Source organism: Bombina bombina, chromosome 10, assembly GCF_027579735.1.
Source record: "Bombina bombina isolate aBomBom1 chromosome 10, aBomBom1.pri, whole genome shotgun sequence".
Lineage (NCBI taxonomy): Eukaryota > Metazoa > Chordata > Amphibia > Anura > Bombinatoridae > Bombina > Bombina bombina.
The window spans coordinates 176,760,174-176,772,806 of record NC_069508.1 but is presented as its reverse complement, the minus strand read 5'-3'; the positions used below and the strand labels follow the sequence as shown (position 1 = coordinate 176,772,806).

The 12,633-nt window shown below is 40.0% G+C and overlaps 1 protein-coding gene across 2 annotated transcripts in view; it reads left to right on the top strand.

Annotated features, from left to right (window-relative positions):
* The window catches only part of LOC128641012 (vitamin D3 hydroxylase-associated protein), a 235,445-nt gene that overhangs the window by 105,094 nt on the left and 117,718 nt on the right, over nucleotides 1–12,633 (top strand). For both annotated transcript variants that reach the window (XM_053693530.1, XM_053693529.1), the window contains exon 9: nucleotides 586–683. In XM_053693530.1, the coding sequence (XP_053549505.1) occupies nucleotides 586–683 (98 nt within the window). The remainder of the gene's footprint in view (nucleotides 1–585; nucleotides 684–12,633) is intronic.

The window sequence follows — 12,633 nt, the reverse complement described above, 5'->3', positions numbered from 1 at the left end:
ACCTTTATCTCAGGCATCTAAGCAGCTACAGACCCCCAAGACCCACCATTGGAAAGGTAATCGTCTAACCTTTCCAATGGTGTAAGTCTTGGGGATCTGAAAAAAAAAAAACTTCAATCACCTTAGCACCCAGGTGGGAAAGTGCTTAGCACTCAAAGGGTTAAAGGGACACTGAACCCAATTTTTTTCTTTCATTATTCAGATAGAGCATGCACTTTTAAGCAACTTTCTAATTTACTTCTATTATCAATTTTTCTTCCTTCTCTTGCTATCTTTATTTGACAAAGAAGGCATCTAAGCTAAGGAGCCAGCACATGTTTGGTTTCAGAACCATGGACAGCACTGGTTTATTGGTGCTGTCCAATCAGCAAGGACAACCCAGGTTGTTCACCAAAAATGGACCGGCGTCTAAACTTACATTCTTGCTTTTCAAATAAACATACCAAGAGAATGAAGAAAATTTGATAATAGGAGTAAATTAGAAAGTTGCTTAAAATTGCATGCTCTATCTGAATCACAAAATAAAAAATTTGGGTACAGTGTCCCTTTAAGCTTATGCAAATTGAAATATGTCCTTTTTTTCAGCTTATACGTTTCACTCCTCCTCGCATAGAATACATGATGAATGAACTCTGCATTAAATCATTTTTCGGCGATGGAGGAGAAACAATGAGAGAGAAATTGTAAGTGGATAAAACCGTCTACAGAAAGTCTGATTACATTAAGGTACTTTAGTATGTGGTGGGATTTTCCAAATTACTCAAAGGAGGAGGCTCTAAAACAAAGCTGGAAGTGAATAATAAAGGATTACAATAAAGTGCAGTGTGTAGAATACAATCACCTAGATTAGGAGTTTTGCATTACGGTTTTAACACTAAAAAAATGGCAATTTCAGCGTAAAAACAGTAAAAACTAATGCAGCCATTACGAGTCGTGTCGGTTTAGCTATACCGTAAGTATTTTAGCCTGTAACGCACCGTCAATCCTGCACTCAAAAAAATTATGTTTCTCTTGTTAAGTGTATCCAGTCCACGGATCATCCATTACTTATGGGATATTAACTCCTCCCCAACAGGAAGTGCAAGAGGATTCACCCAGCAGAGCTGCTATATAGCTCCTCCCCTAACTGCCATTACCAGTCATTCTCTTGCACCCAACGAATAGATAGGATATGTGAGAGGACTGTGGTGATTATACTTAGTTTCATACCTTCAATCAAAAGTTTGTTATTTTATAATAGCACCGGAGTGTGTTATTCCTTCTCTGGTAGAATTTGAAGAAGAATCTACCTGAGTTTTTCTATGATTTTAGCCGGAGTAGTTAAGATCATATTGCTGTTTCTCGGCCATCTGAGGAGAGGTAAACTTCAGATCAGGGGACAGCGGGCAGATTAATCTGCAAAGAGGTATGTAGCAGCTTATTATTTTCTGACAATGGAATTGATGAGAAAATTCTGCCATACCGATATAATGTAAACTCAGCCTTAAATGCAGTAGCAGCAACTGGTATCAGGCTGTCATGTATGTATATTTTACACTTCAGTATTCTGGGGAATGGCACTTCACTGGAATTATACTGTATGCATAAAACTTTAGCCTAATTTGCAGGGACTAGCAACAGGCTTTTTAATAAAACTCAATTTATTAATGTTAAACGTTTTTTGCTGGCATGTAAAATCGTTTAATTTTCTGAGGTACTGGGTGAAAAAATGTTTTGGGCACTATTTTTTTCCACTTGGCAGTCGTTTTATTTAATTTATGACAGTTTACTGATCTCTCTCACTGTTATGTGTGAGGGGGAGAGGTGCTTTTGCTACGCATCAGAAGTTTATTGTCTTCCCTGCATGATCCGGTTCAGAACTCAGGGGTCTTCAAAACTTGTTTTGAGTGAGGTAATCACTCACAGCAGAGCTGTGAGATTGTAGTTGACTGTGATAAAAAAACGTTTATTTCTGTATTTTTTTTTAAATTTTTTTCTGCTATGAGGGTTAGTTATCCTTTGCTAATGGGAGCAATCCTTTGCTAAAATTGTGTTTTTTACAAAGATTTGATGCTATAACTTTTCAGTTTATTAATTTTCAACTGTCATAACTTTTTCTGTGCTTCTTATAGGCACAGTACGTTTTCATATTATAGTAAATTACTTGAAAAGTATTTCCAAGTTGCTAGTTTATTTGCTAGTGTGTTAAACATGTCTGATTCAGAGGAAGATATCTGTGCTATATGTGCTAAAGCCAAAGTGGAGCCCAATAGAAATTTATGTACTAACTGTATTGATGCTACTTTAAATAAAAGTCAATCTGTACAAATTGAACATATTTCACCAAACAACGAGGGGAGAGTTATGCCGACTAACTCGCCTCACGTGTCAGTACCTGCATCTCCCGCTCGGGAGGTGCGTGATATTGTAGCGCCGAGTACATCTGGGCGGCCATTACAAATCACATTACAGGATATGGCTACTGTTATGACTGAAGTTTTGGCTAAATTACCAGAACTAAGAGGTAAGCGTGATCACTCTGGGTGAGAACAGAGTGCGCTGATAATATTAGGGCCATGTCAGACACTGCGTCACAATTTGCAGAACATGAGGACGGAGAGCTTCATTCTGCGGGTGACGGTTCTGATCCAAACAAACTGGATTCAGATATTTCAAATTTTAAATTTAAGCTGGAAAACCTCCGTGTATTACTAGGGGAGGTGTTAGCGGCTCTGAATGATTGTAACACAGTTGCAATACCAGAGAAAATGTGTAGGTTGGATAAATATTTTGCGGTACCGGCGAGTACTGACGTTTTTCCTATACCTAAGAGACTTACTGAAATTGTTACTAAGGAGTGGGATAGACCCGGTGTGCCGTTCTCACCCCCTCCGATATTTAGAAAGATGTTTCCAATAGACGCCACCACACGGGACTTATGGCAAACGGTCCCTAAGGTGGAGGGAGCAGTTTCTACTTTAGCTAAGCGTACCACTATCCCGGTGGAGGATAGCTGTGCCTTTTCAGATCCAATGGATAAAAAGTTAGAGGGTTACCTTAAGAAAATGTTTGTTCAACAAGGTTTTATATTGCAACCTCTTGCATGCATTGCGCCTGTCACGGCTGCAGCAGCATTTTGGTTTGAGTCTCTGGAAGAGACACTTGAATCAGCTCCATTAGATGAGATTACACACAAGCTTAAAGCCCTTAAGTTAGCTAACTCATTTATTTCAGATGCCGTAGTACATTTAACTAAACTTACGGCTAAGAATTCCGGATTCGCCATTCAGGCACGCAGAGCACTGTGGCTAAAATCCTGGTCAGCTGACGTTACTTCTAAATCTAAATTGCTTAATATACCTTTCAAAGGGCAGACCTTATTCGGGCCCGGGTTGAAAGAAATTATCGCTGACATTACAGGAGGTAAAGGCCATGCCCTGCCTCAAGACAGAGCCAAACCTAAGGCTAGACAGTCTAATTTTCGTTCCTTTCGTAATTTCAAAGCAGGAGCAGCATCAACTTCCTCTGCACCAAAACAGGAAGGAGCTGTTGCTCGCTACAGACAAGGCTGGAGACCTAACCAGTCCTGGAACAAGGGCAAGCAGGCCAGGAAACCTGCTGCTGCCCCTAAGACAGCATGTATCGAGGGCCCCCGATCCGGGAACGGATCTAGTGGGGGGCAGACTTTCTCTCTTCGCCCAGGCTTGGGCAAGAGATGTCCAGGATCCCTGGGCGTTAGAGATCATATCTCAGGGATACCTTCTAGACTTCAAATTCTCTCCCCCAAGAGGGAGATTTCATCTGTCAAGGTTGTCAACAAACCAAATAAAGAAAGAGGCGTTTCTACGCTGCATACAAGATCTTTTATTAATGGGAGTGATCCATCCGGTTCCGCAGTCGGAACAAGGACAAGGGTTTTACTCAAATCTGTTTGTGGTTCCCAAAAAAGAGGGAACTTTCAGGCCAATCTTGGATTTAAAGATCCTAAACAAATTCCTAAGAGTTCCATCGTTCAAAATGGAAACTATTCGGACAATTTTACCCATGATCCAAAATGGTCAGTACATGACCACAGTGGATTTAAAGGATGCTTACCTTCACATACCGATTCACAAAGATCATTACCGGTATCTAAGGTTTGCCTTTCTAGACAGGCATTACCAGTTTGTAGCTCTTCCATTCGGATTGGCTACGGCTCCGAGAATCTTCACAAAGGTTCTGGGTGCTCTTCTGGTGGTACTAAGACCGCGAGGAATTGCGGTAGCTCCGTACCTAGACGACATTCTGATACAAGCTTCAAGCTTTCAAACTGCCAAGTCTCATACAGAGTTAGTACTGGCATTTCTAAGGTCGCATGGATGGAAGGTGAACGAAAAGAAGAGTTCTCTCTTTCCACTCACAAGAGTTCCCTTCTTGGGGACTCTTATAGATTCTGTAGAAATGAAGATTTACCTGACAGAAGACAGGTTAACAAAGCTTCAAAATGCATGCCGTGTCCTTCATTCCATTCAACACCCGTCAGTAGCTCAATGCATGGAGGTGATCGGCTTAATGGTAGCAGCAATGGACATAGTACCCTTTGCACGCCTACATCTCAGACCGCTGCAATTGTGCATGCTAAGTCAGTGGAATGGGGATTACTCAGACTTGTCCCCTACTCTGAATCTGGATCAAGAGACCAGAAATTCTCTTCTATGGTGGCTTTCTCGCCACATCTGTCCAGGGTGATGCCATTCAGCAGGCCGGACTGGACAATTGTAACAGACGCCAGCCTACTAGGTTGGGGCGCTGTCTGGAATTCTCTGAAGGCTCAGGGACAATGGAATCAGGAGGAGAGTCTCCTACCAATAAACATTCTGGAATTGAGAGCAGTTCTCAATGCCCTTCTGGCTTGGCCCCAGTTAACAACTCGGGGGTTCATCAGGTTTGTCGGACAACATCACGACTGTAGCTTACATCAACCATCAGGGAGGGACAAGAAGCTCCCTAGCAATGATGGAAGTATCAAAGATAATTCGCTGGGCAGAGTCTCACTCTTGCCACCTGTCAGCAATCCACATCCCGGGAGTGGAGAACTGGGAGGCGGATTTCTTAAGTCGTCAGACTTTTCATCCGGGGGAGTGGGAACTTCATCCGGAGGTCTTTGCCCAAATACTTCGACGTTGGGGCAAACCAGAGATAGATCTCATGGCATCTCGACAGAACGCCAAGCTTCCTCGTTACGGGTCCAGATCCAGGGATCCGGGAGCGGTTCTGATAGATGCTTTGACAGCACCTTGGACCTTCGGGATGGCTTATGTGTTTCCACCCTTCCCGATGCTTCCTCGATTGATTGCCAGAATCAAACAGGAGAGAGCATCAGTGATTCTAATAGCACCTGCATGGCCACGCAGGACTTGGTATGCAGATCTAGTGGACATGTCATCCTGTCCACCTTGGTCGCTACCTCTGAAACAGGACCTTCTGATCCAGGGTCCCTTCAAACATCAAAATCTAATTTCTCTGAAGCTGACTGCTTGGAAATTGAACGCTTGATTTTATCAAAACGTGGTTTTTCTGAGTCAGTTATTGATACCTTAATACAGGCTAGGAAGCCTGTTACCAGAAAGATTTACCATAAGATATGGCGCAAATACTTATATTGGTGCGAATCCAAGAGTTACTCATGGAGTAAGGTTAGGATTCCGAGGATATTGTCTTTTCTACAAGAAGGTTTAGAAAAGGGTTTATCCGCTAGTTCCTTAAAGGGACAGATTTCAGCTCTGTCCATTCTTTTACACAAACGTCTGTCAGAAGTTCCGGACGTTCAAGCTTTTTGTCAGGCTTTAGCTAGGATCAAGCCTGTGTTTAAAACTGTTGCTCCACCATGGAGTTTGAACTTAGTTCTTAATGTTTTACAGGGGGTTCCGTTTGAACCCCTTCATTCCATTGATATCAAGTTGTTATCTTGGAAAGTTCTGTTTTTAATGGCGATTTCCTCGGCTCGAAGAGTCTCTGAGTTATCTGCCTTACATTGTGATTCTCCTTATCTGATTTTTCATTCAGACAAGGTAGTTCTGCGTACTAAACCTGGGTTCCTACCTAAGGTGGTCACTAACAGGAATATCAATCAAGAGATTGTGGTTCCATCTTTGTGTCCTAATCCTTCTTCGAAAAAGGAACGTCTGCTACACAATCTAGATGTAGTCCGTGCCCTGAAATTTTATCTACAGGCAACTAAGGATTTTCGACAAACGTCTTCCCTGTTTGTCGTTTATTCTGGTCAGAGGAGAGGTCAAAAAGCTTCGGCTACCTCTCTCTCCTTTTGGCTTCGTAGCATAATACGGTTAGCCTATGAGACTGCTGGACAGCAGCCTCCTGAAAGAATTACAGCACATTCTACTAGAGCTGTGGCTTCCACTTGGGCCTTTAAGAATGAGGCTTCTGTTGAACAGATTTGCAAGGCTGCAACTTGGTCTTCTCTTCATACTTTTTCCAAATTTTACAAATTTGACACTTTTGCTTCTTCGGAGGCTGTTTTTGGGAGAAAGGTTCTTCAGGCAGTGGTTCCTTCCGTATAAAGAGCCTGCCTGTCCCTCCCGTCATCCGTGTACTTTAGCTTTGGTATTGGTATCCCATAAGTAATGGATGATCCGTGGACTGGATACACTTAACAAGAGAAAACATAATTTATGCTTACCTGATAAATTTATTTCTCTTGTAGTGTATCCAGTCCACGGCCCGCCCTGTCACTTTAAGGCAGGTAATTTTTCCATTAAACTACTGTCACCACTGCACCCTATGGTTTTCCTTTCTCTGCATGTTTTCGGTCGAATGACTGGTAATGGCAGTTAGGGGAGGAGCTATATAGCAGCTCTGCTGGGTGAATCCTCTTGCACTTCCTGTTGGGGAGGAGTTAATATCCCATAAGTAATGGATGATCCGTGGACTGGATACACTACAAGAGAAATAAATTTATCAGGTAAGCATAAATTATGTTTTTTGCATGAGATTTCCATAGCGCTGGTATTACAGGTTGTGCGGTGAGGCTAAAATGCTTGCGTTACAGCATATACCGACACGATCCATACCGCCATCTGTGACCAGTAGTTATGGATTTTGTGTTACAAAAATGTTTCACAAAACTCATAACTAAACTGTTACAAAGTACACTAACACCCATAAACTACCTATTAATCCCTAAATCGAGGCCCTCCCGCATCTCAAACACTATTTAAACTTATTAACCCCTAATCTGTCGCGCGCCCACATCCCCACCACTATAATAAAGTTATTAACCCCTATTCTGCCGCTCCCCAACACCGCCGCCACTAACAAAACCTTTTAACCCCTAAACCGCCAGCCCCCCTCATCGCAACTAATAAATTAAACTGTTAACCCCTAAACCTATCACCCCCTAACTTTAAATTAAAATTACAATATCCCTATCTTAAAATAAATAAAAACTTACCTGTGAAATTAAAAAAAACTAAGTTTAAACTAACAATTAACCTAACATAACTATTATGCTAAACTATTACACTAATATTAAAATAACTACCAATTAAAACAACTAAATTACACATTAAAAAAACTAACACTACTAAAAAAAATTAAGTCCACAATTACAAAAAATAAAAAATACTAAATTACGAAAAATAATAAACACTAAATTACGAAAAATAATAAACGAAATTATCAAAAATAAAAACAATTACACCTAATCTAATAGCCCTATACAAATAAAAAAGCCCCCCCTAAAAAAACACCTCCTAGCCTACAATAAATTACCAATAGCCCTTAAAAGGGCCTTTTGTAGGGCAGTGCCCTAAAGAAATCGGCTCTTTTACCTTGAAAAATATACAAAGACCCCCGAACAGTAAAACCCACCACCTAACCAACCCCCCAAAATAAAAAATCTAACTCTAACAATAATCTAAGCTACCCATTGTCCTGAAAAGGGGATTTGTATGGGCATTCAGCTCTTTTACGTTGCCCTGAAACAGCCAATAGGATGAGCTAATAAAATTCTATTGGCTATTTAAATCAGCCAATAGAATTTCAGTAACTCTCATCCTATTGGCTGATTTGAACATCTAATAGGATTTCAGTAGCTCTCATCCTATTGGCTGATTTGAATTTCAAGAATCAAATCAGCCAATAGGAATGCAAGGGACGCCTGGATGAAGATAGAAGACGCCACCTGGATGAAGACTTCTCACCGCCTGGATGAGGATGGATGTCTGGACTTTAGAAATTGTGAGTGGATCTTCGGGGGTTAGTGTTTTTTAGGTTAGGGTTTGGGAATTTTTAAAAGAGCTGAATGCCCTTTTCAGGGCAATGTAAAATAGCTGAATGCAATGCCCATACAAATCCCCTTTTCAGGACAATGGGTAGCTTAAGTTATTGTTAGAATTAGGTTTTTTGTTTTGGGTGGTTGGTTGGGTGGTGAGTTTTACTGTTGGGGGTCTTTGTATTTTTTTCAAGTTAAAAGAGCTGATTTCTTTAGGGCAATGCCCTACAAAAGGCCCTTTAAAGGGCTATTGGTAGTTTATTGTAGGCTAGGGGGTGTTATTATTTTTATTTTATTTTACTATTTCACAGGTAAGTTTTTATTTATTTTAAGATAGGGATATTGTAATTTTAATATAAAGTTAGGGGGTTGTTAGGTTTAGGGGTTAATAGTTTAATTTATTTTTTGCAATGTGGGGGAATGGTGGTTTAGGGGTTAATAGGTTTATTTAGTGGAGGTGATGTGGGAGACCAGAGGTTTAGGGGTTAATACATTTATTATTATATTATATTTATTATAGTGGTGGCATTGTTGGGGAGCGGCGGAATAAATGGTTAATGATTTTTATTAGTGGCGGCGATGTCGGGAGCGGCAGATTAGGGGTTAATAACTTTATTTCAGTGTCGGCGATGCCGGGGGCACACAGATTAGGGGTTAATAACTTTATTTAGGTGTCAACGATGTCGGGCGGCAGATTAGGGGTGTTTAGACTCCTATGTTTTGCATAAGAGGGATTCCCGCTGAACCTTACCGGACAAGCGTTATCTGAGTACAGCACTAACTATCCTAGGACGGTAAATGCAGTTATTCCATCTCTATTCTTCATCAACTTTCACACAGGTGCATTGTGCACGTCACGTACTGAAGAGCAAGCTGCCAAGGATTCAGCAAGGACGCTGACGGAGAACAGTGAGGGTAAACTCCCTCTAACTCCTGTTCGGTAAGATCGGTAAGACATTTCTTGTTTTTTTTTTCTCATACCTCCTCAAATCCTGTGAGGATATATCTACAGAGCCAATATTCAAAATAGCGGTAGGAGCAAAGCCGCTTGTCCGGTAAGGTTCAGGGGGAATCCCTCTTATGCAAAACACCACTTAAAGAGTGCTAAGTGTAATGCTTATCAGCAATTGTGGATATCTCTAATAAGCTGACCTTTCTGGTAACTGTTTTAGTAATATAAGCAGTATTGTTAATTGACACTTCTGGAATACTTTCTCTACTTTACCAGCAGCCATTTATTAATCTCACAGGGATCCCTATATGGACGGTTAATATTGTGCCTTCTATGGACGGTTATTATATGCATTTGTTGGTTATCTCAAGTTTTCTTTGTATGCTGAATCTGTGTTGTAATTTTTATTATGTGCTATAACTTACAGAATTAAAGTGAATGTCAATTTCGATGAATTAGTGCCCAGTTTTTAATAATCATATTAAAAACAAGGGCACTTTAATTCATCAAAATTGACATTTCTCGTTTTCTTCAAAAACTTACATTTTAATCCTGACAGCCGCTGCAGCGCTTCCTCCACCCGTCACAAGTCCTCTTCGCGGGTCCAAAATGATGAATCCGGCTTCCTCCAATCACAGCATTGCCTCAGGCCATGATCCCCCGGGGGAAAGCCGTGATTGGAGGAAGCCGGATTCCTCATTTCTGACGTAAGAAGAGGTTTTCGACGGCCGGGGGAATCACTGGAGCGGCTGTCAGGATTAAAAGGTAAGTTTTAGAGAAAACAAGTGAAATGTCAATTTTGATGAATTAAAGTACCTGTTGTTTTTAATAGGATTATTAAAAACCGGGCACTAATTCATCGAAATTGACCTTTACTTTAAACATATTGTATGCTATACACTGCACTTTATTATCATCTATTACTATTCACTTCCAGCTTTGTTTTAGCGCCTCTTCCTTTGAGTAGTTTGTGAATCCTATCCTTGGAGGTGTTAGGAGAATTTTGAGGAAGACTAGGAAGTTAATCAGCTTAAATGGACAGTCTAGTCCAAAATAAACTTTCATGATTCAGATAGGGCATGTAAAACAACTTTCCAATTTACTTTTATCACCAATTTTGCTTTCCTCATGGTATTCTTAGTTGAAAGTTAAACCTAGGAGGTTCATATGCTAATTTCTTAGACCCTAAAGACCACCTCTAAGATTAATGCATTTTGACAGTTTTTTACCACTAGAGGGTGTTAGTTCATGTGAGTCATATAGACAACATGGTGCTCACCCACGTGGAGTTACCTAGGAGTAAGTACTGATTGGCTAAATGCAAGTCTGTCAAAAGAACTGAAATAAGGGGGCAGTCTGTAGAGGCTTAGATAGATACAAGATAATCACAGAGGTAAAAAGTATATTAATATAACTGTGTTGGCATGGCTGTGCAAAACTAGGGAATGGGTAATAAAGGGATTATCTATCTTTTAAAACAATAACAATTCTGGTGTAGGCTGTCCCTTTAAGCGCAATCCCTGAACTCCTTTTGTGGGATTTTCCAATCAAGTCCATTAGAAACATGATTACTCAATAATATTACGAAATGAAATGGCGATATTGAAGTTGACATAATTATTTTATGTTGTAGAAAGACCCATGTACAGGATTAAATTAGTAGTGTTTTCCTAAGGTTTTAAAAAAATTATCCTTTTCTGACACCGGCAATGACCCCATGTGATGTCAACATGACAAGTAAACAGCAACAAAAATGTGGGGCATTACTAGGATGAGAATTTAAATGGACATGAAACCCAAAATTTTTCTTTCATAATTTAGGTAGAACATACAATTTTAAACAACTTTCCAGTTTACTTTTATTATCAAATTTTTTCATTCTCTTGGTATCATTTGTTCAAGGAGCAGCAATGCACTACTGTTTTCTAACAGAACACATGGGTGAGCAAATGATAATTATTATGCAGCCACTAATCAGCAGCTAGAACCTAGGTTCTTTGCTGCTCCTGAGCTAACCTAGATAAACCTTTCAGCAAAGAGAAGAAAGCTATTTTTTCTTTGTTCTCTTGATATCTTTATTTGAAAAAGCAGGAATGAAAGCCTGGTTGGCCCATTTTTGGTTCAGCACCATGGATAGTGCTTGCTGATTGGTGGCTAAATGTAGACACTAATCAGCAAGCGCTAACCAGGCGCTGAACCTAAAATGGGCCAGCTCCAAAGCTTCGTTCTTGCTTTTCAAATAAAGATACCAAGAGAACAACGAAAATGTGATAATAGGAGTAAACTAGAAAGTTGTTTCAAATTGTTAGCTCTATAAGAATCATGAAAGAAAAACAAATTTGTTTAGTATCCCTTTATCCCTTTAAATTGAACCATCTTAGGGAGATGTACTAGAAATTATTTTAGTTTCCTTTAGATATTTATCTGGAGTGATTACTAGATAGTAAATTAGTTTCCTGTATATAATGCTAAGTGATTTTAATTGTTTATTAAAAGTTATAGTTTATAGAAGTGAGTGCACCAAAATCTGAGCTTTATTTTTGTCTTTTTCTCTTTTCACCTGACTTAAAGGGACAGTATACTGTAAAATAGTTTTTCCCTTAATGTGTTTACAATTGCTTTTTTTACCAACTGCAGAGTAAAAAATGTATGAAAATTTGCTTTTTAAGGTTTATTTCTGTATATTAAAGCTCTGATTTTGTGTTTTGAAGCCACAGCCTAATAAAATAGGTTGAGCTTGTAGGTATAATCAGATCTCATTACTGTATCACATTGTGCACATATACCTGCTTCTTTATCTTATATCTGTCCTTAAAACAATCACCAATACTTTGAGAGAACAATGGAAAATCAACATTTTATTACCTTATCTCTGCTTTATCACACTGGGAGTGTAATTTCTTCTGCTGGCTGTGTTTACAAAGTTTATCTATAGCTGCTACGCGCGGCCACAAACTTTCAGAATAGGTGGGGATACCACATGCTAAATTAACAATTTCAAATGCCAATATAAGGGTAAAGGAGCTACTTGTAAACAATTTAATACACTCCAACAGGTAAAGTGGATCATTGGGAACAAATTAAAGGGGAGACATTTTTTGAGTAAACTGTCCCTTTAACCTTTTAACGCCGTTATGCCGTTCTATTCCGTCATATTTACACTGGGCTTTAAAGCCGTTATGACGGAATAGAACGTCATATCAAACGGCTGTCCTGAAGCCTTCTGCGCTTCAAGGACTTGATCGCGGTCTGGAGGGCGTTCCTAGGGTTGTAGGGACGCCCCCCAGATGCGATCCAATAATTGAAATCTCGCGATCGTATGCACGATCGCGTAGTTTCAATTTGTCTACATCGGAACAGGTGTTCCGATGTAGACACTTTAACCCTGTCACGAAAGGGTTAAGCACTAAATGGCTGCAGTGTTTGCAAC